This window comes from Catharus ustulatus, chromosome 2 (assembly GCF_009819885.2).
Source record: "Catharus ustulatus isolate bCatUst1 chromosome 2, bCatUst1.pri.v2, whole genome shotgun sequence".
Classification (NCBI taxonomy): Eukaryota; Metazoa; Chordata; class Aves; order Passeriformes; family Turdidae; genus Catharus; species Catharus ustulatus.
This window is the reverse complement of record NC_046222.1, coordinates 123,740,162-123,765,745: the sequence shown is the minus strand read 5'-3', so window position 1 is coordinate 123,765,745 and position 25,584 is coordinate 123,740,162. Positions and strand designations below refer to the sequence as shown.

Below are 25,584 nucleotides of genomic sequence, written 5' to 3'. Positions count from 1 at the left end.
TATCCCATTATTGATCAGAGCAGCTGGATCACTGCCAGAGAGGTAATATAATATAATATAATTTGTCAGCTTTTGTGGCCAATACTCTGGCCCTGTGTAGTTTATGTATTCTAGACCAATAAATATCATTTTGGCTCTTGGCAAAATATTGAAATAAAGACTGTGTGCTGTGTATTAACAGTAGTTAATGCTTTGTAATTGACAATGGTAAGAATGACTCAGATAGTTCTGTGAAATAGATAATGGTGATTTAATGTACTTGTAGAATATCCTATCTAAATGATAACATCAGGACACCAAGAGGATAAATTACTACTGACTCTCCAGTTATCAGGAAGTGTCAAACAAACAGAACAGAGCCTCAAGAAGAAATAAAATACATCGATTTCATCTACAGGATGACATGGAGACAAGTCAAAGGTTAAAACCAAGCAAAAGAATTCCCAAAACCTGTAAACTCACAGGAACGTTTAATGAATATGCATTTTACCAATGCAATGAAGAAGTAGATAAGAAAATTGTTTTAAGCTAATGCTGTGCTTTCGGCAGCTTGCCAAGCACCCCTAGCTGGACGTTGTCGCTTTTATCCCTTATGAAACTGGTAAAATTTAAAGAGTGAGCCTTGTTTTTCATAGGGAGATCAGCGGAGCCCCCTCAGGGCCGTGCCCGGAGCCCCCTCACGGTCCTGCTGGAGCCCCCTCACGGCCCTGCCCGGAGCCCCCTCACGGCTCTGCCCGGAGCTCCCTCAGGGCCGTGCCCGGAGCCCCTCACGGCTCTGCCCGGAGCCCCCTCACGGCCCCGCCCGGAGCTCCCTCAGGGCCCTGCCCGGAGCCCCCTCACGGCTCTGCCCGGAGCCCCTCAGGCTCCTGAGGCGCCGCCGCGGCCTCTCCGCTCCCCTCCTCCTGCTCCTGCCGCTGCCTCCTCCAGCAGGTCCTGCCGTGGGCTCCGAGCCACACGGCCCCGCTGGCCACCAGCTGCAGGGCCGGGGGGAACGCCCTGAGCTCGGCCTCCTGCAGCCGCTGCTCCAGCGCGGCCTCCGAGTCCCCCGGCAGCGGCTCCCGGCGGATCGCGGCCCCGGCGCTCGGCTCCTCCTGCGGGCACGGAGCGCCTGAGGGGCGGCCGGGGAAGGGCTGGGGTGGGTATGGAGCACAGGGCTGGGGAAGGGGCTGAGGAAGGTTCTGGGGAAGGGTCTGGAGGTTCCAGGGACACCCCCCAAAGGGGACAGCTCCGTGAGGGACAGCTCAGGCACCTCAGGGAGGAGATTTGGGCTGGCACGTTCTGGGAGCGGGAGAAATGGGAAAAACCCACCCCAAAATGCAAGGGAGGAAGACAGGACTTCGAGCAACCCCAAATCATCCTGGTTTTTACTGCTAACAATCCCAAGGTTCTCGCACATTCCTGTTACCTCTGCCTGTTTCTGCCCCCAGAAGGAAAAGAAAAGAAGCAAATCCCTAACTTCCAAATTTCCCTGAGTTCCCAGTTCTGAGGCCACTCACCAGGACAAAATGCACAGTGCACCCTTCCACTTTGAATCCACTTTCCAGGGGCTCTTGCTGGGCATTTCCATCCTTGATGTGTGGAAAAAGTGATGGAGAAGCATTCAAAATTTTCCCTGGGGAAAAAAAAAGTTTAAAAAAGAGAAAAAAACCTGATAATTTGAACTTAATTTCTTTCACTTAATTTCAGCACTGCTCTGATCTGAGGGAATTCCAGGAGCACAGGTGCAGCAACATTCCCAAAGGAACCTGGCCAGGCTGCCAGTGAGTAACTCCTGAGCAAGGCTCAGGAGCTTGCACTAACTCACTGCTCACCCTTGATTAACTCCCTGCTCACCCCTCACTCACTTGGGGCACACATGGAGCTGTGTCAGGGCACCACAGGAGAGAGAAATCCCTCCTGGGAATGGATAAATCTCTCCCATTTTTCTCTGAGTAGGAACTGCAGGGGCTGAGTTCAGCAGGATCCCATCCCTGGCAAAGGATGGCATCAAACTCCTTCCCTGGGGAAGGCACAGATCCACCTCATGCCCTCATTTTTCCCCTTCTGTCACTGCTGAGGCAGCAGGAGGGTTCCTCTGGCAATCCTCAGCCAGAATCCCAAGGCAGTCCCACTGCCAGAGGGAATGGAAGCAGAATCCCAGCATAGCCCCCTAATCAAAGGACAAGAAATTCTGACAGCGAGTCAACCACCCCTGCTTTAATTTCTCTTTCGCATTTAATTTCTTACCTTTCCACTTTCTGAGAAAAGGGCTGGACAAAACTCTCATGAATCCTGACAGACAGATCAGCTCCACAGAGAATTCCTCCAGGACTCTGTCGATGGTGCTGTCGAATTCCGAGCGGCTCCCGTACAATTTGTGATCAATCACCTGCAGCAGTGAAACAGCAAAAGCCACATCAAGGAAACAGCTGGGTGGGATTGAAGCTGGATTAATCCCAGGACACTCCATGATTTAAAAGGAGGGTGCAGTGAGGTGGGGTCAGTCTTTTCTGCCATGTCCCAAGTGAAAGGGTGAGAGGAAATGGCCCTAAATTGCACCAGGGGAGGTTCAGATTGGAGATTAGAAACAATTTCTCCCTTTTACGAGTGGTCAGGCACTGGAATGAGTTGTCCAAGCAGGTGATGAAGTCACCATACCCTCTGGGTAAGGGAGGAGGAAATCCTTTATTTCTTTATTTCCTTTATTTCTACCCCACCTCCCATTTTCAGCCCCCAGCTGAGTGCTGATTCCTGACTCTCCTGAGGACCTTCAACAAGGGGCTCACAAATCTGCTCTTGCCTGTAAAAATGTGAATGAATTTTAATAAAACTTTTTTTTTTTAAAGAGATGAGTCAGAAAAATGTCACATGAATCCAACCCAGGAGCTGAGGAAAGTGCTGAACCTTTCCATGCAGGGACAGCCTCTGGCAGTTTCTTTCCATCTGTGCACAGCTGTAACAGCAGCTGCTCAAACCCACTTCTTGTCAGAAGGGGGAGTTCCTGTGTTTGACATCCCAAGGCATGGAATGCTCTCAGACAATGCTGATGGTCCTGGCCAGGGGTTTTTAGGGAACAAACCAGAACAAATTCCTGTTCCAAACAGCTGCTCTGTGGCCCAGAGGCAGGAAAAAAATCTTGTGTGGTGTCACTGAAAGAAACTGGGACAATGTGAGAGACAGGTTTTCATCCTGGGCAGGAGAAGTTCCAGGGAGAGCTGAGAGGGACTGGGGACAAGGGAGGGAGGGACAGCACACAGGGAATGGCTTCTGTAGGGTTTGATGGGATCTTGGGAATTAGGAATTGTTCCCTGGCAGGATGAGAAGGGGCTGGGATGGAATTGCCAGAGCAGCTGTGGCTGCCCCTGGATCCCTGGAATGTTCAGTTCCAGGTTGGAGCACCTGGGACAGTGGAAGGTGTCCCTGCCATGCCATGGTGGGCTCTGAGGTCCCTCCCAACCCAAACCTTGTGGGATTCTGTGATTCTAAGGAGGGATAAGCCCAGGAGACAACACATTTCTGTGCTCTGCAGAACCTGAAGTTTGAGGCTCATGGGCAGCAATCTCAGACCCGACTCACCCATTTCAATCCCTTCCCTGGGATGCAGCACTCGCTGCCCAGCTGGGAAAATCTCCCAGAGCCCAGTGAGGGCTCCCAGCTCTGTGTCCATCCACAGATCAGAGAGGAAAGCTTCCCACTGAAGTGAGAGCTCAGTTCTCAGCCAGCATTTCAGCAGTTTGGGAGCAGAGGGAGCAGGGGCCGTGTCCTTACCCGGGTGGGGATTCCCGCGCGGGCCGCGCTCCGCAGCTCCTCCACGCCCGGTCTGTTGGAGATGACCAGAACCAGCTGGGCACAGCTGCCCGGCTCCCGGGCTGAGCCGATCAGCCCAGGCAGGGCCGTGCCTCCAGGGGACAGAGCACAGGTGGGGACACAGTGTTGGAACCCTGGGCACTGAGAATTTCAGGCACTGAGCCCCCAAAAACCACTGCATTTAACCTGAGACCGTGGGGGAGATTCCAGAATGGAATGATAGAACTGGGTGTGCAGTTTGAATAGAAGTGTGTAGTATCACATGCTGAAAAGCTTAGAGTTTAAGGTTTTAAAATATAGTAATATACATAAAGCAAGATGAAAATTTAAAACAAAAGCTAAATGAGTTTGGGTAATATTGTGTAATTAAGTAAAAAAGTCCACATTGTGAGCCACGCATGGTTAGTTATTAAGTAAAAAGTAAAAATCATTTAATAATTAAGTAAAAGTAAAAAATAAAAGTAAAAATAATAGCATTTCATAATTAGACAGTTTACCCTTAAAAAGCCTTGTCAAAAAATAAAAGACTCAATTTTTAATTTAACTTAAAGTACTGTAAAACTCACAGTTGGTGAAACTGTAATACAAATAAAAACTAATCAACACCTAAGTCCAAACAAAAAATACCATCTCATTTAATCCTGACCCTGAAAAAACAAATAACCCCAGCACAGGTGAGCAGCCACAGCCCTGGGAGGGGCTCCCAGCTTTGTGAGGACAAAGATCTGTGTGTGCACACACAGGACTGGGGGTGGGGGCACTGCTAAAGCTCCATTTTTAAGCAGTGTAGCACAACTCCTAGACTTGGGTTTTGAAGGGTCTGGAGACTGCAGTGAGTAAAAAGCCAGATGGGCACAGCTGAACCAGCCTCCCTGTGCTAGGACATTGTGTGTGCCAGGACAAGGGGCAGCTCACCTGCTCCAGAGACAAGGACAGCCACCTTCACCTTCCTCTTCCCAGGCTGGGGCTGGGTCTCAGCCCTGCTGCTGCTCAGCTGCTGGGGACTGCTCAGCTGCAGGGCCTCTGCAAGATTCTCCACCTCAACGTGAGAACCTGCTCCAAACACAGGAGGAAAGCGTTAGATTTTACCTTTCCTTCTAAACTGACTTTGTGGAGTTCATGAATAATGGTTCAACAAGAAGAAATTGTGTCAGCAATGAATCTGGGCTGGCACAGGTAGAGCTCCAAAGAGATTCAGGGCTGTGCTGGTCTCTGGTGTTACCTGCTGACAGAGTTGTTCACAAAGGCCCAGCCATGACCTTCTCAAGCTTTAGTCCCATCTTTTCTACCTCTCATGCTGAAAAAGGACACTAAAAATGATGCTGATGGAGCTGAGGTGACATTTGGGCTGCCCAAACTCGGGTTTGCAGAGGGATTTTGGTTCATGCCCTGCTGGATGTCAATCAGTGACAGGATTCTCACTGACCATCACCACATATGGCTGTACACAGCCTGTCCTCAACCCTGACACAGATCTGTGTGAGCTGGAAGGGGTGGAAGGAGGGAATTTGATCACCATCAGTGTGGTAAAATATCCACTGATTTTTGGAACAATCAGCACTGAAGCTCAGGGAGGGGAAGAGGTTTTCCAAGTGCTGCCACTCTGAAACAAGAACTCATTTCTCATTTATTTAATACTGAGATGTAGATGTGGAGCTGTCCAGTACCCTCCAGCTTAGTGAAACAACAGGAAAAAGGTGTGAACCACACAAACTCTGGGAGTCCCTTCAGTCCCACAAGAACTCCTGCTCACCTGTGTGACAAGGGGCAACCACCTTCCCAATCAGCCAGGCCTCCTGCTGCCTCTGGATGTCCTGGAGAACGTGCTGGGCCAGCTCCTTCTGCACCACCAAGACAGCCCCAATTCCACAGGGGAAGGTCTGAGCCATCTCCTCTGCAGAGAGGTTCCCCTCCTTGTACAGCCAGCAAAAGATTTCAGGGATCTTCCAGCTGAGAGCATCTGAAAAAGATTGAAATTTGTGTGTGGGCAGCACAAGTGTTTGTTATTATTTATTATTTTCTGTCTGCAGTGACAGTGATGTGCCACAAGAGCTGGTAGAGACCAATTCTTGCTTCCACAGAATCCTGGAATCATTAAGGTTGGAAAATCCCTCCAGGCAGTCCCAGCTGTCCCCATGGCCACCTTGTCACCCTGAGTGCCACCTCCAGGTGCCACCTGCAGGGATGGGCACTGCAAACCTCCCTGGGCAGTGCCAATCCCTGAGCTCCCTTTCCATGGGGAAATTCCTGCTGCTGTCCACCTGAGGGGACCTTAAAGCCCATCTCAATCCATCCTCTGCCATGGCAGGGACACCTCCCACTATCCCAGGGTGCTCCAAGCCCCAGTGTCCAACCTGGCCTTGGAAAATTCTTTCTTTTCATTCTAGAGAAATACAACCCAACACACAGACACCTTTCTCTCCCCCTCCCCACTGCATTTTTAGACTCACATGAACATGATTCTCTTTACTATTTCAAACTTCTGAAATCTTTGCCCAATTTTGCCCTTATCAGAAAAAGTTCTGCTTTCCTCACAGATGTCAGATGTTGTGGGGAAGCTACCAAAAAGTGCATTAAATGTGTGTGTGTGGAGCAAATAGTGCAAATTTATTCTCCCACCAAACCTCTGTATTTGGTCAAAATGTTTTGTCTGGAAAGGTGTCCTGAGGGACACACAAACTTCTCCAACACCTTTTGTCCTAGAGCTGTGCTGCCCTTAATCTGCTCTGGAATTTCCCTTCTCCAACAAAGAGTGGGGCTCCTGACTTGGAATGGGAATGGTTTTGGAAAGAATCCACTTGGGGCTGCTCCCCTCTGCAGGGACATTTCTGAGGAGTCCACAGCTGAAGCTGGAAGGCCAGGGCCGTGCTGTGCCTGAGTTTTGTCCCCCAGGAACACCTCAGGTACTTCCCTTACCCAGGACAGCGCTGAGGTGCTCGGGCAGGAGCCTGGAGATGCCCCCCAGGAGCCCCTCGGCCGTGGGGGCAAAGCCCTTCACGTGCCCTGAGCGAAGGATGGGCAGCAGAGCTGGGCTGAACGTTTTCCCTGGGGTCAGCAGAACATCTCCTGCAAACAAACAGCACCAGCTCAGTCCTGTTTAAAACCTCATGAGAGGTTTAGAGTTAAAAATTCACAGAATGGTTTGGGCTGGGAGGGAGCTCAAATCCCACCCATCCCACCCCACCATGGCAGGGACACCTCCCACTGTCACAGTGCTCCAGCCCCAGTGTCCAACCTGGAACTGAACATTCCAGGGATCCAGGGGCAGCCACAGCTGCTCTGGGAATTCCTCCCAGCCCCTCCCCACCCTCCCAGGGATCAATTCCTTCCCCATATCCAGCCTGAATTTCCTCTCTTTCAGTTTGTGCTCATCCCCCTTGTCCTGTCCCTCCATGCCTGTCCCCAGTCCCTCTCCAGCTCTCCTGGAGCCCCTTTGGGTACTGGAAGGGCTCTGAGCTCTCACAGAGCCATTCTCCAGGCTGAATTCAATGAATTATTTCAAAGTCTGTGGGGTGTTTTTGGGAATGCTTCCCTGAGCCAGTTCTCTCCCAGTCCCTGCAGAAGGCCTTGGGAAGGAGGCAGAAGCGCTGCCCACACTCGCAGAGCAGTGAACACCCAGCCCAGCCCCAAGGAGTGGGATGGGAACAGCCTGGCCCTGCCACCACCAAGGGAACAAGAAGAAGAAGCAGCACACCCAGAGTGGTGTCCCCACAGCTGCCTGGGGCTGGTGAGGAGCAGTGCAGGGAGGACGTCAGGAGGATCCTGCGCACGACGCCGAAGCTGCGGCCGGGGACGGCGGCCGAGCCCAGCCCCAGCAGCACATCGCCCTCCTGGGCTCTCTGCAGCCCCAGCAGCCTCTGCCCCCTCTCCATGGCACCCACCACGAACCCAGCCAGCTCACAGTGCCCAGGGGGACACGGGGCTGCCACTTCTGTCACCTCCTCACCTGCAAGGGGACAGAGGGGTCAGCACCGCCTGCTCGTGTTCGTGTCAGACTCAACAATCCCAGGTTGGGTTGGGAGGGATCCCAAATCCCACCCATCCCACCCCACCATGGCAGGGACACCTCCCACTGCCCCAGGTGCTCCAGCCCCAGTGTCCAACCTGGAACTGAACATTCCAGGGATCCAGAAGCAGCTCTGGCAATTCCATCCCAGCCCTTCCCAGGGAACAATTCCTAATTCCCAATATCCCATCCAGCCCTGCCCTCCCTCAGCTCAAAGCCATTACTGTAGCACCATTTTAAGTCAGCAGCACATCCAGGGCCACACAGATATGTTTTTAAAATCCTTCTTGGTTTGTTACTTCACCTCCAGACTCCAAGCAAACAAAGCTTCATGAAAGAAGAAATGTTTTTGTCATGATTATTTCTGGTACTCACGTGGCACATCCCTGAGCATGGGAGAGGGCATGGAAACATTAACACTGAAGAATGTGAGCCTTCCAGTTCTGTTCTCCTTTGTTCAGGGATAAAGAAGGAAGAACAAGGATCCAAGTGCACAAATACTAAACCCCATCTTTCTGTGCTCACCCATTTTACACACAAGGAAGAATTTAAACATAAATTCTCAACTGTTTTTTTTCCACCAAACAGAAACCAACAATTCCAGGGCCATATTCCCAAATCCATAAATTCAACCTCAAACCCTTCAAATCTCAGAGGAGAGGAGGGTCCCTACCCAGGAAAGCACACCCTGCACTCCTGCAAGCCTCAGCTATTCCTTCCCTGATTGTTTCCAGCACTTCAGCATCGAGTTTGCCACAGGCCAAATGAGTGAGGAAGAAGAGGGGCTCAGCCCCCTGGGCCAGGAGCTCATTGACACACAGGGCCACCAGGTCCTGCCCGATGGTGTCGTGTCTTTTACACACCTGGGCAACCTGCAAAACATGGGGGGAAGGAGAAACAGGCACAACTCAATTATTATCAGTGAAATCAGCAGAAACCTCCTTTTCTCTGAATCACTGCAGGACATGCATGGAGGACAGAACCTGGTGGAGTCACAGAACCTGGTGGAATCACTACAGGACATAATGGGGGACATGATCTAGTTTGAAATCAAGAGAAATCAGCTCATTTTCTTGCAGACAAAAAAGAAAAAAAAAAATATTAGTTTGAATTCCAGCCATAGCTACCTAGAAACTGTAATTTTGAGATTTTTTTTTTTTGTTTGCTTTTTGGAATATTACCACAGAATCATGGAGTTATTTGGGTTTGGAGGGACCTCAACCTGGAACTGAACATTCCAGGGATCCAAGGGCAGCCACAGCTGCTCTGGGCACCCTGTGCCAGCCCTGCCCACCCTGCCAGGGAACAATTCCTGCCCAAGATCCCACCCAGCCCTGCCCACCCTGCCAGGGAACAATTCCTAATTCCCAAGATCCCATCAAACCCCACTGGGAGCCATTCCCTGTGTGCTGTCCCTCCCTCCCTTGTCCCCAGTCCCTCCCAGCTCTCCTGGAGCCCCTTCAGGCACTGAAAATCTTTGATAAAGCACAGACAGCTCCCTCAGGGAGTTGCAGTTTGGGTTTTGGATCCCTCCCATGCCTGCATTTCCCAGGTGTTGTGGCTCCCGTGCTGTGCTGACATTTCCAGCTCTCAGGGATACCTGCCCAGCTCACAGGGCTGCCATGGGACAGAGGTTACACAGGGATCACAGAATTACAGCATCAGAGAATTATTCAGGGTGCAAAAGATCATCAGTGGATACATTTTCAAGGAGTTCCACCTGTGCAGAAAAGCCCAGGACAGAGGGATAGGCAAGGGGAAAATGTGGATAAACACCACTGGATTCCAAATGGGGAGGGAGCAGCACCCAAACACAGCCTGGGCTTGGATTCCTGACTGATTTCCCTGGCTGCTGGCTTTAGGAGTGCTATGGAAACAGCCATCCCACAGCTTTGCTGCATGCCAGCACCTCCCTCCCCTGCTCCAGGAACAATCCAGGCCAGCCTTGCCCTGGCCAAGGAAGAACCTTGGGAACAGCCTGTTGGGAATGTCTCTGTGCCAGGCAGTTGGAACAAAGACTCACAGGAGCCAGCACCAATCACCTTTTCATGCTCACAGGTGTCTGAGGATGGGAGAGTGCACAAGACCTTCAGGATGATTCTGCTCAGTCTCCTGCTGTTTGTTATCCTGGCATTAAAGGCAGAAACCATTTGAAACAAGGGACATTGCTGTGCTTGGCAGTGAAAGGAGCTTCAGATCTCCACTCTCCTGATGGCTGAAAACCTTCTGATTTATTATAAAAATAAATCCCCAGGTCAACTTATCCTGATTCAATACATAAATATATCCCTGGATCCATTTATTCAATTCACTACATAAATATTCCCAACTCAGCTTCTCCTGTATGTTCTTGGCTAATTAAAAATCTTTATTTCTTGGTTTCTTTAATGTTTATTTCCTCCATCTTTCCTTTCCCCAGTGCCCTGATAGAGATGCCTCTTCTCCAAACACAATTAATTAGGCTGAATCTGCCAGTTCTCATTTCAACAACTCCTTGTGCTCCTCCTCAAGGCCAATGGACCCTCTAGTTTATAGCAGAAATTCTGGGCTTTAGTGCCTCAAGTTTTCAGCTAAATGTTGGGTTATTGTCACTTCACCACAAAATATCCCCATCCTCAATTAAATATGGCCAGGCCTTGCACCAATAACCATTTGCAAAGTTCAGGTGCCCTCTGCAGTGGGCTCAGGAGTGTTTGCAGAGCTCAGGAGGGTGCAGGTGGTGGGACTGAGACAGCCCTGGCAGGGAACATCAGCTTTGTGCTGCCAGTTATTACCTGCAGTTTGGGTCCAAGGCCCTTGGTCTGGGACACCAGGATGGGGTCATGGTAACCAGATGCCTTCAGGTCAAAGAAAGCAGCAAAGCCTCCTCCTGAGTGCCCTCCTGCAGGGTACAAACACAGCACAGATGGGATTTATGGGAATTAAAAACACCCAAACTCTCACCAAGAACTGCAAATTATCCCAAATCCCCAGGGCTGGAAAATCCCTCCCAGGTCATCCATTCCCAGCTGTCCCCATGGCCACCTTGTCACCCTGAGTGCCACCTCCAGGTGCCACCTGCAGGGATGGGCACTGCAAACCTCCCTGGGCAGTGCCAATCCCTGAGCTCCCTTTCCATGGGGAAATTGCTGCTGCTGTCCCCCCTGAGCCTGCCCTGACCCAGCCTGAGGCCGTTCCCTCTCCTCCTGTCCCTGTTCCTGGAGCAGAGCCCGACCCCCCCTCCCTGCCCCTCCTGGCAGAGCCACAAGGTCCCCCCGAGCCTCCTTTTCTCCACGGTTTTTATTACTATTTCTTGTTTTATTTATTTATTTCCATTACATTCCTCTCCATTCTGCACCTCTAAGAAGCACAATCACCTCCATGGCAAGGCAGGCAATTGTTAATTAATCATTAAGAGGAGTGACAAGAAAGAAATGAATTTTCTTTCTTTGTGCTGATCCCAGTCCAGTTTCCCAAGCTCAGTTTTAATGCCATGAGTGCCCTGCCCACTCTTCAAGGAATAAAAAACCAATATTCTGAGGGAATTCCCAGATTCTTCCCAGCCCTACCTGCCCTGGTGCCTCTCACAGCTGATGTTTGTGGCAGGTGGCTCAAAACCTCCCTGGTTCCAGCTCCCACGTGTCTGTCCTTGTACACCAGGGCTCTGTGGGGAGGGAAGGAGGTGCTGGGGACTCCTTCTGCAGGTTTGGCCCAGATGTGAGGGGCAGGAAGAACATCTGGGCTCCCAGATGTGCTCACGTACAGGGGCTGCCGCAGCAGCCACAGCCCCCGGTGCCCGATGTCCCTCCTGAAGGTGGCCCCCTGGAAGTGGATGGTGGCCACACCCCTGTTGGCTTCTGCCAGGGCTTCCATCAGGTCCTGCCTGACAGCAGTGACAGACAGGACTCTGCCACCACTTGTCACCACCCTGCCATCCTTCAGTGCTGTGCCCCCGTGGAACACCTGCAGCCCCAAGGCCTCGGCTTGCAGAAGCCCTGCAGAAAGAAAAAGGAATCTCTGAGGATTCTGAATTGTGTTCTCTGTTGACAATCTCAGAATCAAGGTGGGAAGAGCCCTCCAGGATCCCCCAGTGCCACCAAACCCTGTCCCCACCATCCAGCCTGCTCCTGAGCACTGCCACAGACAGTGACTGCAAACCTCCCTGGGCAGCTCATCCCAACCCTCACCACTCTGACAGGGAAATTTTCTTTCCCAATCTCACTTGAACCTCCCTCTTTCCATCCCCTTCCCTACTCAGCCAGGTGCATGGTGAGAGCAATGAGGGATTTGTTTCCAAACAAGCTGTGGGTCTGCTGGTGGATAAAACCAGCACTGAGAGAAAAGAAACAATGGGATGGGTTCCACTGATTGATGAATTGAAAAGATATTTGCCTTTACAAACAAACTGTAGGTTTGCTGAGAAATGAAATTGGATATTGAAAGAAGCAATGGGGTAAAACCATGAATTCCATAAGAATTAAAAATGCAAAGGGAGGGTTGTACATTAGAGGGGAATCTCAGGTGTCAGTGTTTGGGAAGTCTGTGCCTCTCAAGTACCTCAGCAATGGGGACAGAGAGAGGGAAATGCAGATGGGAAATTGGGATAAAAAGGGAGGTGAGGCCTCCAAAAATCTGAGAGAGCCCAGGGGATGCCCCATGGCCTCTCCCTTTATTGGAATAAAGCAACAAGGATTCTCTGTGTCCTTTTGGACATGACCCTCTGGTGTTTGTGGCCGAATTTTCCTGACACAGGGAAGCAAAACTGTTCAAGGTTTGGAGGTTTTTTTGATTCCTATTTTGAGGGAAGGATAAGGGAAGAGGAGGAACTGCTGCCACCACCTGGGAAAATGAGAACCAAGCAGAGTTTTCTCCTTGCTACAGGCTCAAGGGATTCTTCCTCCTGGCCCTGCTGCAGTGGAAACTCAACCCCTTTGCATCCTGTTTTAAGGAATACTCCAGAATTAAAAGTTTGAATTCCATTGATTTGACTCTTTTTTGTGATTAACAAGTAGGGGGTCAGAAACCTGAGCACAACCTTGTCCCCAGGCAATGGAGGGTCCCCAGGGAGCTGCCAAAATTTGGGAGCTGAGGGGCTGGGGTGGGACTGGCAGGAGCTGAGTGGGAAGGAAATTGTTCTGCAGCAGCTCCCTCTGTTTTTAAACACTGCAAATATCTTCATGAGATCCTGAACCAGGGGTACTGGGAGAGAGGAAATGAATATTGAATACCTGTATGAATTATGAATATATCCAATATAAAAATGGTATTGATATCTAAATGAATATTGAGTGCCTGTATAAATATTTAATATTTGTATCAATATCCAAATTGTATTGATATCTAAATGAATATTGAATACCTGTATGAATTATGAATATATTCAATATCCAAATGGTATTGATATCTAAATGAATATTGAGTGCCTGTGTGAATATTTAATATCTGTATCAATATCCAAATGGTATTGATATCTAAATGAATATTGAGTGCCTGTGTGAATATTTAATATCTGTATCAATATCCAAATTGTATTGATATCTAAATGAATATTGAGTGTCTGTATGAATATTCAATATCTATATGGATATTGAATATCTATTTCTAATATCTATATGAAGATTATCAAATATCCATATGAATATTTAATATCTATATCTAACATAGATAGATATTGTATACCTATGCAAATATTCAACATCCATCTCAAAAATGCATATAAATATTTAATACCTATATCTAGTATCTATATGCATATTGAACATCTATATCTAATACATGTATATAGTAAATCTATATTGAATATCTATATATAATATATGTATAAAGAATATGTATATGTAATATCTATATGAATATTGAATATCTATATGTAATATCTATATGAATATAGAATATCTATATCTAATAGCCAAATGAACATTGAATATCTATGTCTGTATCTAATAGCCAAATTAATATTGACCATCTCTATCTAATATATGTATACAGAATTTCTATATCTAATATCTATATGAATACTGAATACCTATGCCTAATACCCAAGTTAATATTGAACACCTCTATGAATACAGAACATCCCAGAGCCCTGTGAGGAAGGAATTAAATGATGAACAAGCTCCCAGAGTTACCTGTGACCTCCGTGCCTCTGTCAGAGTCCCCTGGGTATCCTGGGCTGGCCATGACCACGCACACAGCAGTTCTGTTCTCTGACCAGGCTGGCATGCAGCTGCAGAGTTTGCCATCGATGGCTGCTTGAATCACTTCATAAAAGTCATTTTTAAGCAGAGGGAGAATCACCTGTAGAAAGTTTTCAGAGTGATGGAAGTTTAATTTTTATTTTGCTGGCTCGCTGAAATTCATCTTAGGGAAAATTCAATGGATGGAATAAAACCTGTTTGTGCCAAGCCAGTAGATTTGGAAAATCTGGGTGAGCATTTAATTTGCAGCATGTTTTGGTGCCACTCATAAATTTAGAAACACAAGGTGTGAGCTTATGTAGAAGGAACATGAATTTAGGCCCTGCCCATTCTGCTTCTATCCAGAAAAAACAAAGTCTGTTTTAACTTCAAGCCTTTAACTAATAATTCACAGGAGCTGATGAGCCAAAATTTCAAGTTACCTCAAACATTGTTTAAGGTGTTCACATCCAGATCTTTCCCTAGAAATAAACTGCAACAGTAAGAGGTAAAGAATGGAGCATCTTTAATTTTCCAGTGTTCCACTCACCTGACACTGGGGATCCCCAAACTGGCATTTAAAGTTTAAGATCTTCACCCCCTCTTTGGTCAGCATCAAACCTGCTTGCAGCACACCTGGACACAAAAAGCACAGCCCAGCAAATGAACTCAAATATTTCCTTCTTGCTTTAAATGAAACAGAGCATTTTTGGAGTGTGGGAATCATTTCTGCAAATCAGAAGGTGTTAGGAGCAAGAGCTCTGTGGATATCTGAGAATTTTTGCAGAAGTGACAAGCAGCCAGCTGAGGAACAGGGCACCACATCTGGAACCCCAGAAAGCAAATGGACCCAGCTCCATTCCCATTCTCACTCAGCTCCCACTCCATTCTCACTCAGGCATTGTAAAAAAGCCCCCCAGAAGCAGAAAGTGCAGATGTGGGTGGGAGCCCAGCTCTTTACATTCTGAGATCTCTTCAGTGCCAACAAGTGACACCTGTGGGCACCACCTGCCTTTTCCAAAGGACAAGATCTGGATAAAATGGTTATTCTAAGTAGGAGTGAGCACTGAAGTATATGTGCTGCCCTGAACTGCAAAAAAAAAAATCTGTTTTATTTAAAAATATGTAATAAAATCATGGTGCTTTAAGGAGAAAAGGCCAAAATTCTCTCCCAAACAAAGAGCTGTGAACCAAATGAGTGAGGCTAAACACAGCATGAAAAACGAGCTGCTGCTGTTGGTTTTTAAACAAATACTGTGCTAAATGTGAATAACAAATACCAGCTGGAGTTCAGAAGCAGCCCCTGCCCATGGGGGTGACCTGGCCAGGGCTCACCCAGGTTTTCACTCACCTACATAGGCTGCTCCCTCCTGTCTCAAGCTGTCCACGAGGTGCTGCAGGATTGCACCCCTGATGTGCTCCAGAAGAGCTTCTGGAAGCTGCCAGTGAAAGGAAAGGCACTGAGGCAGTGCTGGCATCTGCACTTTTTAAATTGCTTTTTTTTAAAACTCTGAGGCAATTGTGTTTAAGTGAGCTCTGTTTGGTGCCCACTCTGAGGGCTTTGTTATTTAAAGGTAAACATTTTTTTGGTTGGTTTTGTGGAGAGGGAGGTAAAAAAAGGCATTTTTAAAAATTAAAATTGATTAAAATTAAATAATTAAAATAATTAATTAAATAAAATTATTAAAAGAAGGTAAACTAGATTAGTTTGGGTGTTAAGTATGTTAGAGTATATGAGTCAGTTATTACAGGGTAAAGATTTTTAGTTATTTAATTAATAGTTTGTAGATTTTGTATTATTTTATATGAATTATTAGGTTTTTGAATAGGTAGTATGGGAGTGTTGAAATTAGATTGATACTTTTTTTAACAATTTTAATTGTAGGAAGTTTTAAATTATTTGGTTAATTTTAAATTTTTTTTAAGGGGTATTGTTTGACTTTGGTTTTGTTGGGTTTTTTTTAGTTATATTAATATAAGTGGTGTATTTTTTTGTTTTTTTGGTCTATTAGAGGTTTATACTTTAGGAAATACTTGGCTTATTATTTTTTAATTAGTTTTTTCTTTAGTTTTAATTATTGTAACTATTAAACTTAACACTTTCATGTATTTTTGATTATTTACTCTTACACTAATTTTATTTTCTTTAAATGCAATGCTTGTTTGTAATAGTATTAATAAATCCCTCCCCAGGAGTGGTTATGGGGGAGTTGGGCACATATAGAAACTTATGAATGTTTGATTATATTTTGTATATCTATATTAAAGCCTTTCTATTTATTATTCTATTTATTTATTATATTTATTCATAAAACTTATTATTATAAATAAAATATTTATATATTCATTATATTCTATTTATTTATTATATTTATTTATAAAACTTATTATAAATTAAATATTTATACATTTATTATAGTATATTTATTTATTATATTTCTTTATTATTAAAATTTATTATTATACATTATTTATACATTTATTATAGTATATTTATTTATTATATTTCTTTATTATTAAAATTTATTATTATAAATTTAATATTTATATATTTATTATATTATATTCATTTATTATATTTCTTTATTATTAAAATTTATTATTATACATTAAATATGTATATATTTATTCTATTCTATTTATTTATAAAATTTATTATTATACATTATATATTTATATATTTATTCTATTCTATTTATTTATTATATTTCTTTATTATTAAAATTTATTATTAAAAAATAAATGCTTATATATTTATTATATTCTATTTATTTATTATTTCTATTTATAGAAAAATGCTTTTTTAGTTTGGTTAGGGGTTTTTTTTTGTTTTGTTTTTTAATTTTATTTTGTTTTTCTATTATTAGATATTTATTTTTGAGCAGTACCTGGGGCACAGGGCAGTACCTGGGGCACGGGGCAGTACCTGGGGCACGGGGCAGTACCTGGGGCGCAGGGCAGTACCTGGGGCACCGGGCAGTACCTGGGGCACCGGGCAGTACCTGGGGCACCGGGCAGTACGCTCCCATCCCTGCCGTGGGGGGACCCTGCTCCCCCTCCTGCAGCCGCTTGTGGGGCTGAGCTGGGGGCACGGAGGCCACGGTGACACCGTCGGTGACACAGGAGCACTGCGGGGGCAGAGACGGGCACAGGGGTGCCAGTGAGGTGACAACAGTCACAGCTGCAGCCTGCCCTGCACTGCTGGGCACAGCTCTGCTGGAAAATGCACAAATTGCACAAACCCAAAAAGGACATTAAACCCCCCCAGTGCCACCCCTGCCATGGGGACACCTCCCACTGTCCCCAGTGTCCAACCTGGAACTGAACATTCCAGGGATCCAGGAGCTGCTCTGGGAATTCCAGCCCCTGCCCACTCTCCGAGTAAAGAATTTCTCAGAATCCCACAGGTTGCATTTATTCTGCTACAAGCCCGTTGACCTGAAGGATTAATTGTTTCATTTCTCTTGGCAATTTAAACAGAGAAAGGTGGCTCTCATTACAATTCCCTTTTATAAATCAGGTTTTGAGCCACATGGACATGATGCCTGTGCTCTGGGATGTGAATATCCTAAAAGAGGCACTCAATATTAGCACAAAGTTATGGATGGAACAAGAATTACCAAGGCAAAGCCCATAAAAACAGTTTTGGGTCACTTTAGGGGAAAAAACCACCCCATTTTCACCCTAAAATAACCCCCAGAAATGCAATGTCATTGTTGATGTAGAAGGAAAATCCACTGACAACATGTATTGGTTAACATGACACAGGGTTTAGATTGCATGTTAAATGTATGCAATAGATACACATTTCTCAAAGTGCAAGTTATGAAATTTGAAATTTGAATCAATAAACTTGGGTGTTTGTGCAGTAGCACAGTATTAATGTCAAAAAGTAAAAGCACAACATCACACCATCAATCACATACAGAAAGTTCCTCCCCTTGAAGCAGTTCTTCAACAACAACCATCTCTCCAAACATTCTGTCCTGTAAAAGACAGAACAAAAGAAATCCCCAGTGAGCAGACATGAATCCACTGCCTGAATCCTCTCTTCATTTTGTTTAATGAAAAAAACCCAATGTATATAAGAAGTGCCAGTGGGGAAAGCCAATTGAATTTCATTTGGACATAAGGAGCACTGAAATACTCATTATCAGGACTGGGAGACAAGGAAAAATTACAATTTGGAGGGGCTGGAACAGAAGTTCAGTCTCAAAAGCTCCCAGCCCTGCCTGGGGCATGCAGGAGGAATCTGAGGAGACACAGAAACTCTTGAGTTGAATTAAGAAGTTTATCCTAAAAATGAATTACAGACTCCTAGCTGGAATTACAAACTCCCAGAGTAGGGAACACCCAGAGTTGGAGATGAATTCAGGATTTGTGCACCTGCATAACCTCCTGGACAGCTCTGCATGCCTCCTCCTTGCTGGCTGCAATGGTCACTTCTTTCCTGGCTGCGGGGCCCCGTGCCCTCACCACCCGTGCAGGGAAGTCTGTGCTGTAAGGGAAGCAGAGTGGGCTCAGAAATCCCTACTGCATCCAGGGAATCCAGCAAACTTCTCTCCTGAATGCCTCCCCCAGCCCCACTTCATCTCCAGGATTTGCCCACTTACTCTGCAACACAAACTAAATCTAGAAATTATAAAAGAACAAAGCATCACCCTGTTCATTAATGTATTTTAAATTTATCCAGTCACCCTCTGGCTTGTGAACAAGCAAATAAATGATTTTTGAAGGGCTGATTCTGCACACGAATTTCCTGTTTCCTGAAAGAACCCCTCACTCTCCTTCCCACACTGTGATTTCCATCAGGTTAAACCTCAGCACACAGGCTCCCACCAGGCTCCCCATCTCACCCCAGGACAGATTTCCCTTTGGAGCCCTGCACTGACTGAGGTGTTGGCCTCATCTCTGAGTGGCAGCAACACAAACTGGCTGTTCTTACAGAGCAAAACCACTGAAAAGGTTGGTTTTGTTCATAAAACCACCACAGGTTCCATGAGTTTATCCCACATGGAGCACCTGCCAGCAAGGACAAGGAGTCTGGGAACAGAGGCAAAGAAATTAAACTGTTCTCCTTTAGTTATGGATATTTGACCAGGACCTCCCAAATCATCCTCAGAGAGTGTTTTGCTGGGTAGAAATGATTCTTAGCCTTTAACTAACAGAAAGATTCATTGAAATATTTTTCTCCATCACAATTTTTTGTCTTACAAAAGGCTTATGGAGCTTTCTGAATGAGCAGATGGAAAAGAAGAAGAGCTGGGATCTGAGAATAGAAAAATCAGCTTGCTGCAGTTCACAGAATCATGGAATCACAAAAGGGTTGGGATGGGAGGGATCCCAAATCCCATCCAGTGCCACCCCAGCCATGGCAGGGACAGTGTCCAACCTGGAACTGAACATTCCAGGGATCCAGGGGCAGCCACAGCTGCTCTGGCAATTCCATCCCAGCCCCTCCCAGGGAACAATTCCTGATTCCCAAGATCCCATCAAACCCCACTGGGAGCCATTCCCTGTGTGCTGTCCCTCCCTCCCTTGTCCCCAGTCCCTCTCAGCTCTCCTGGAGCCCCTTCAGGCCCTGGCAGGGCTCTGAGCTCTCCCTGGAGCTTCTCCTGCCCAGGTGAGCACCTCCAGCTCTCCCAGCCTGGCTCCAGCAGCTCCACAGCACCTTCATCACCTGCCTCTAATTCCAGAGCTCATCAATTCAGCACCAGCTGGAGAAGAAGAGCTGAGGAGTTCCCAGTGAAGCTGCCCAGGTGAGTGCCAGGGGAGCTCACTGTACCTGGTGATGAACCTGCCCAGGGGAGTTCACTGTACCTGGTGATGAACCTGCCCAGGGGAGTTCACTGTACCTGGTGATGAACCTGCCCAGGTGAGTGGCAGGGGAGTTCATTGTACCTGGTGATGAACCTGCTCAGGGGAGTTCACTGTACCTGGTGATGAACCTGCCCAGGGGAGTTCACTGTACCTGCTGATGAACCTGCCCAGGTGAGTTCATTGTACCTGCTGATGAACCTGCCCAGGGGAGTTCACTGTACCTGGTGATGAACCTGCCCAGGGGAGTTCACTGTACCTGCTGATGAACCTGCAGGCCTCCTGGGGGCTGCTGAAGGCTCTCCAGCGCGCCGTGGCCATGCCGTGCCGCTCCAGGAAGGCTTTGCTGGAGCTGCTGTTGGATGCCAGCTGGGCTGCCCTGGCACAGGGCCCAAAGCACCGAACTCCTGCTGCCCTCAGGTCATCCACAATGCCTGGGCACAGGAACAGAAGCAGCACAAGCACCAAGGGGGCTCCTTGGGTACATGGAGCTCCTTGGGGACATCGTGCCCCTTGGGGACACGTCATCCCTTTGTTACACTTTCCTTTGTCTCAGATGATTCATTCCCCCTCAAAATGAGGTTCTGAATATGCACTGACCTTTCTCAGCCTGTTGTTTTAAGGCTGTTCAGTTTTGTACTTTACTAAGCACTCTGTTACCCCCCACTGAAAGCAGAATTCAAGGTGCTGACTTTTTCTGTCAACCTAATTATATTATTTGATATGATTCTAGCATGTTCACTTACTATATTATAATATTATAATATCATTTCTACATTTTTTCTGTCAAGTTAGAAGAAAATAACTTCTAACTTACTTATTAACTCACTTAATTACTTAAAATCTACCTTACTTATTAACTTACCTGCTTCCAAAAGAGCTTCTGGGCCAACTAACACAAGCCCAATGTTATGATCTTTGCAGAACTGGGTAACAATAGTGTGATTGCTCACTAATACAGCTGAAAAGGAAAAATAATTAACTGGTGACTGGAAAACCTAAAGAAGAGACAGGAGATGAGAACAGATTTTTTCCATTCTCCTAAAAGTGTGATTAAAACCATTAAATCATCAGCCCACAAAGGGCAAAGTGAAATATCAATGTAATAATAGCAGGGTCCAAAAGGAACTGGGACCAACTCCAATTTGCACTACTGTTTTTAATACACATCTGCTAACTGGTTAATTCTATTTTATTTGCCATGTGTAACCAAGATAAATTTTTAAAAGCTGCTTATCACAACAACAACTTGGAAAAACATTTCAATAGCTGAGAAAAGATTTACTCAAAGCATTGGATGATGCAGCTAAATTCCTCTGAGCAGCCTGGGCAGACACAGAGGTTTTTACTCAGAATTAAGAGCTTTGAGCCCTCTGTTTCTGGGCTAAGTTTCACTGGAATTGGTCACTGAATTCAAGCACACAAGTGGAAGAGATGAGGTGTGGGAACACAGTCTCCTATAAGCCTCACTATCTTAAGCAGCAAGACAAAAAAAAAATACAGCAGGGTGTTTTAGGAGGACATTCAGAAACAAAACACAGAATAAAAAAGAATTCTGTGCCTTCAACCATTTGTGGCACCAGCAAAATTCGAGCGACCGGTACCTCCCCGGTTGCTTTGTCTCAGTTGCTGCAGTTGCTTGGATTGGGATTTCATTCCCAACTTTTTTACCTGAATTGGAGATTTTCCCATTGTCAGCTGTCCCTGCATTCCCTGGAGCCACAAAGACGTGTTGGACCTGTGGGGACTGGGCCAACTTCCAGGCCAGGGCGTGCTCCCTGCCCCCGCTGCCGATCACCAGCACCCGCTCAGCCATGGCCTGGGGAGCACAGCAGCCCTGTCAGCACCACTGACCACTGGGATGTATCTTCCTTTTGCCAGAGTTGGGATTAAAAACTTGAGAGATGGCATTTCTTGTTTGGACTCAGATGTTTATTAATTCTTATCTGTCTTACAGTGAGTTCTACAGCACCTCAAGCTAACAGACTAAAAATGGAGATGTATCTCTCTCTACAAGGACCAGCTGTCCAATTAAGAAATGACCCTAAATTGTTTTTACTTTTAACCCAATAACCAAACACCCATGGCCCAATGCAGATTTTCTGTCCAATTACAAAATGTTGCCCAGACCCAGGAAGAAGAAGGTGAAGAGGAAGGTGAAGAAGAAGGTGAAGAAGACAAAACCTCCTCCCTAAACCCTCCATCTTGTTTTCTATATATATCATTATATTCTAAACCCTTAAACTCTGAGTTTCCCCCCTGTTCTATCACACACTTCTATCCAAACCACACACCCACAATCCCAGCTCTATCATTCCATTCTGGAAGCTTCTCCACAGCCTCAGCTCCAATGCAGAGTTCTCCTGGGGGTCAGTGCACAGAAAATCCCAAATTCCAATTTCCAGGGTTACAACTGACCTCACAAAATAAGCAAGACCAGAGGAATTCCATCTCACTGCTACAGGTTTTAGGTGATGTTAACCCAGCTGGTGTCAGAAAGGTGCCTATAGGTTATGGGACACGGTGGCAGTGCCAGCAGTGCCACTGGATGGACACATCAGTCACATCTGCTTTAAATACAGACAGCAAATCCCCTGGGAATTGTCCCCACTTGTTCCAGCAGAGTCAAGATTTCATCTCTAAAGCACCCACAGACATGAAATAATCATGCCTTGAGTAGGTGTCGTCAGGTCCTTTGCATAACTACACAGGGCAGGACTAAAAGTGTCATACAAATGTTCTAAAAAAATATTTTTATATATTTTATATGTTATATATGTCTTTATCTCTAAACAAATATAAATAAATATATATGAAATAAACAAATGAGAATCAAATATACAAGACAGAACAAAGCAATTAATAACTATATAATGGATAAATATATAATGAATAAATATATAATGAATAAATATATAAAGAATAAATATATAATGAATAAATATATAATAAATAAATATACAAAAATAAATTGTTCAGCTCCTGTTCATATTAAGTAAATATATTTCATTCTGAATGCTGTGGTCGGTCTAGAAGCTTTTAAGAGTGCAAATATTCTCAGCAGTAAATGGCAAAGGCAGATTTCAGGACAGCCTTTATCCACTGACAATTGCCAGGAGGACACTTCAGCAGAGCAGCACATTCAATAAAAACAACTGTTCATCTCGCTGGCACACTGACATTTCCAGCAATATTTCGTGGCAGATTAGTTTTGATCTGTCTCAGAAATGTTATCATAGGTCACATCTGCAAACTTAATTTCTCCCTATGTGCTGTGTGTGGACAAATGTCAGAGAGAAAAATGCACCCCAGAAGGTGACCTTTAAGGGAGGTGCTAATGGAGAAACCAGTCCTTACCCAGCAGAGAAATCATAAATTAAAGGTGCCATGGACACCAGCAGGTCCTGCTGCCTTCTCCCCTGGAATCACAACCCCTGGGTTTAATTCATTGTGCAGATTCCAAAGGAGATCAGGAGCTAAATGGTGACACTGAGAGAGAAAATTCCAGGCAAGATGTTCCCAGAACTGTGATACACCAAGAATTGTGCTTGGAGCTCCTGAGACAGGATTGCACAGCCTTAACTCACTACAAAATCCCATTTAACTCTCATATTTCATCGTTCTTGAATTGCCCAAATTCGAGGGCAGGAATTCTCACAGCCTGGCCCTGGGAACTGCAGAATTTTGGGGGTTATTTGATTTTAAATTTTGGCTGTTTTGTTCTAGGTGTATAAACACAGAGCACGTGCTTAATGCTCTACCAGGGATGGATTTCCTTGCAAAAGACTTTTCTTAGCCTTCATGTTGGGTAACAATCCAGAGGACAGGCTTTGTCCTTCCTTTTGTCACTGCCTGAGAAATAATGGCTGGAAGTGGCTGTGAATGTGAAGATGAGTTACCACTGCTCCAACATTGCACCAACATTCTCTGCCAGGCTCCACTGTGGTACAACAGTTAACAATAAAAAAGAAAGTGATTTTAAAAGCAATTCCACACCCCACAGCCCACTCCCTCACCAATAATCTCACAATTCCATCAAGTTTTCTAAAGCAGAATGAATTAAAGTTCTGAACTGGGAAGAGAGTGAAAGCAAGCAGTGCCTCCAGCCCTTTGGGTAAAAATTCACTTTGCCATTCCACATCCCAGTGAGATCAATAAGGATGTTTTTCACAAAGCCAAGATAAAGCGTGCTGGAAGAGAGGGAATTGGGTGAGTTGGTCCAGGAGGGAAGGCTGGAGAGAGGGACAGAGCATGCTGGAGGAAAAGAGAGATGCAAGGACTCCTGGTGCTGGAAAAAAGGCTGTGGAGAGGGATGTCTCAGTGGAATTCTGTTCCCTTACCCTGTCAGATGATGCTGTTTGCCCACACAAAAAGGCTAAGGAGTCCTCTTGAAGGATCTTCCTCCAATTCCTGCTTCAGATCCAAATGATTTCTAGTCTCATAAAGCCAAGGATAACAGAGTGGAAGAGGCAGCCAGACCTGCAGATAGCCTGTCCCCTTGATCCTCCACCCTCAGCAGATAACCCCCAGCATCATCCCCGCAGGTTGTCCCCACACCCTCAGCTCCGTGGACCCTCCTCCTCTCCATCTCCCTCGTTAAAGACAAAACCAGCTCCTCCCAACACCCTGACTGACCACGGGAATAGGATTCAGCCCTAGAGAAAAAAAACCAAAACTACAACGTGTCACAAAGCTGAGCTTCTCACTCAGATCCCATGCAAGAGCAAATTGATAACCCTTGCCAGGGGAAGGATCTCAGAGACGGAAATAAAAAAATATCCAATAAAATCAGTACACAGTTTTGTCACTTGTTGTTCTTGTCTTTCTCAACTTTTAAATTTAATTCCTGTGCTCTGGTTTTTTTTTTTTTTAACATTGGAGCAAAACTGATGGGAATGAGGGAAGCAGGCCCGGCTGGGGAAAGGCTCCAGAGCGGGTGTGGAGCTGTCGGAGCTCTCGCTCGCTGCAGACACGCACAAAGCCCCGCTCCTTCCCGAGGGCACGGAGCACACACAGGGGAAATCAGAGTTACTGATGATCCCATGGCCTTGCTGGGCAGCATTTATCCACAGCCTCCTCCCGGCCTGGTGAGTGAGAGCAGACACATCGAGTGTGGTTCTGATCATCTGTTTGCTCTCACATTTCCCCACTCCTGCAGGTGGGACACACCTGATGTCCCCAGGCCTCTCCTCCGGGCTGGAGCCCTGCAGGGCAGCTCCACCGAGAACAATTCCTTTTCCCACTGCAGGAGTCTCCTTTGGTGTGGAAATCAAAGCAAGGAAGGAGAATTCCTGCCTTCCCTCTCTCAGGGCTGCACAAGTCCTCACACTTCCCTCCTGCTTTCCCCAGAGAGGAACGCTGCCCTGGGGACTCTCTGCTGTGGGACACTGGGCCAGGCAGGGGGAGACACTTGGCTGTCCCTGTGGGCAGAAGAATTGGGTGAACATCCCGTCCCCAACACTCAGGTGGGATTTGTCATTCTTTGGGATTGTTATTTGGATTTGGAAAGCAGAGAGCAGGAGCAGAGGGCCCGAGAAAGGACCAATCCTTCTGTAGCCCTGGCAGGAGGGGCAGTGAGGGGGGTCAGGCTCTGCTCCAAGGGAACAGGGACAGGACCAGGGGAAACGGCCCCGAGCTGTGCTGGCTGCGCTGTGGCGGCTGCACAGCCCTGCTGCAAAGGGGTTCCAGCACAGCTCTCTGCCAGCCAGAGCTGAGTGCCTGCCCCACACAGCACCCCCAGGCCCTCACCTGCCCAGACAGGAGCCCAGGACTTCTGTGGGCAGTGGCAAAATTGCAGATTAAAGATATTTTTGAAGTGTA

The 25,584-nt window shown here is 46.4% G+C and overlaps 1 protein-coding gene across 1 annotated transcript; it reads right to left on the bottom strand.

Moving 5' to 3' along the window:
* Positions 1–836: 836 nt before the first annotated feature.
* On the bottom strand, positions 837–24,286 carry LOC117010369 (trifunctional purine biosynthetic protein adenosine-3-like). Its single transcript, XM_033084783.2, has 22 exons — positions 24,105–24,286; positions 21,436–21,583; positions 20,630–20,725; positions 20,024–20,198; positions 18,334–18,445; positions 17,874–17,933; positions 16,950–17,075; positions 15,299–15,386; positions 14,498–14,583; positions 13,900–14,068; positions 11,535–11,766; positions 11,341–11,435; positions 10,567–10,673; positions 8,466–8,664; positions 7,481–7,732; positions 6,703–6,852; positions 5,540–5,746; positions 4,702–4,839; positions 3,748–3,878; positions 2,227–2,368; positions 1,497–1,612; positions 837–1,091 (listed from the first exon to the last, which is right to left on the bottom strand). Exons 2-22 carry the CDS (start codon positions 21,578–21,580, stop codon positions 837–839), a joined length of 3,081 nt encoding a protein of 1,026 aa, XP_032940674.2. The 5' UTR covers positions 21,581–21,583; positions 24,105–24,286.
* Positions 24,287–25,584: the final 1,298 nt, after the last annotated feature.

Excerpts from the sequence above, each read along its gene's own strand:
- LOC117010369 (XM_033084783.2), bottom strand. The coding sequence starts at position 21,580 with ATGGCTGAGCGGGTGCTGGTGATCGGCAGCGGGGGCAGGGAGCACGCC. Across the intron at positions 20,726-21,435 it reads TGGGAAAATCTCCAATTCAG|CTGTATTAGTGAGCAATCAC; the intron begins GTAAAAAAGTTG and ends TTTCCTTTTCAG. Across the intron at positions 8,665-10,566 it reads GCCTTGGACCCAAACTGCAG|GTTGCCCAGGTGTGTAAAAG; the intron begins GTAATAACTGGC and ends CATGTTTTGCAG.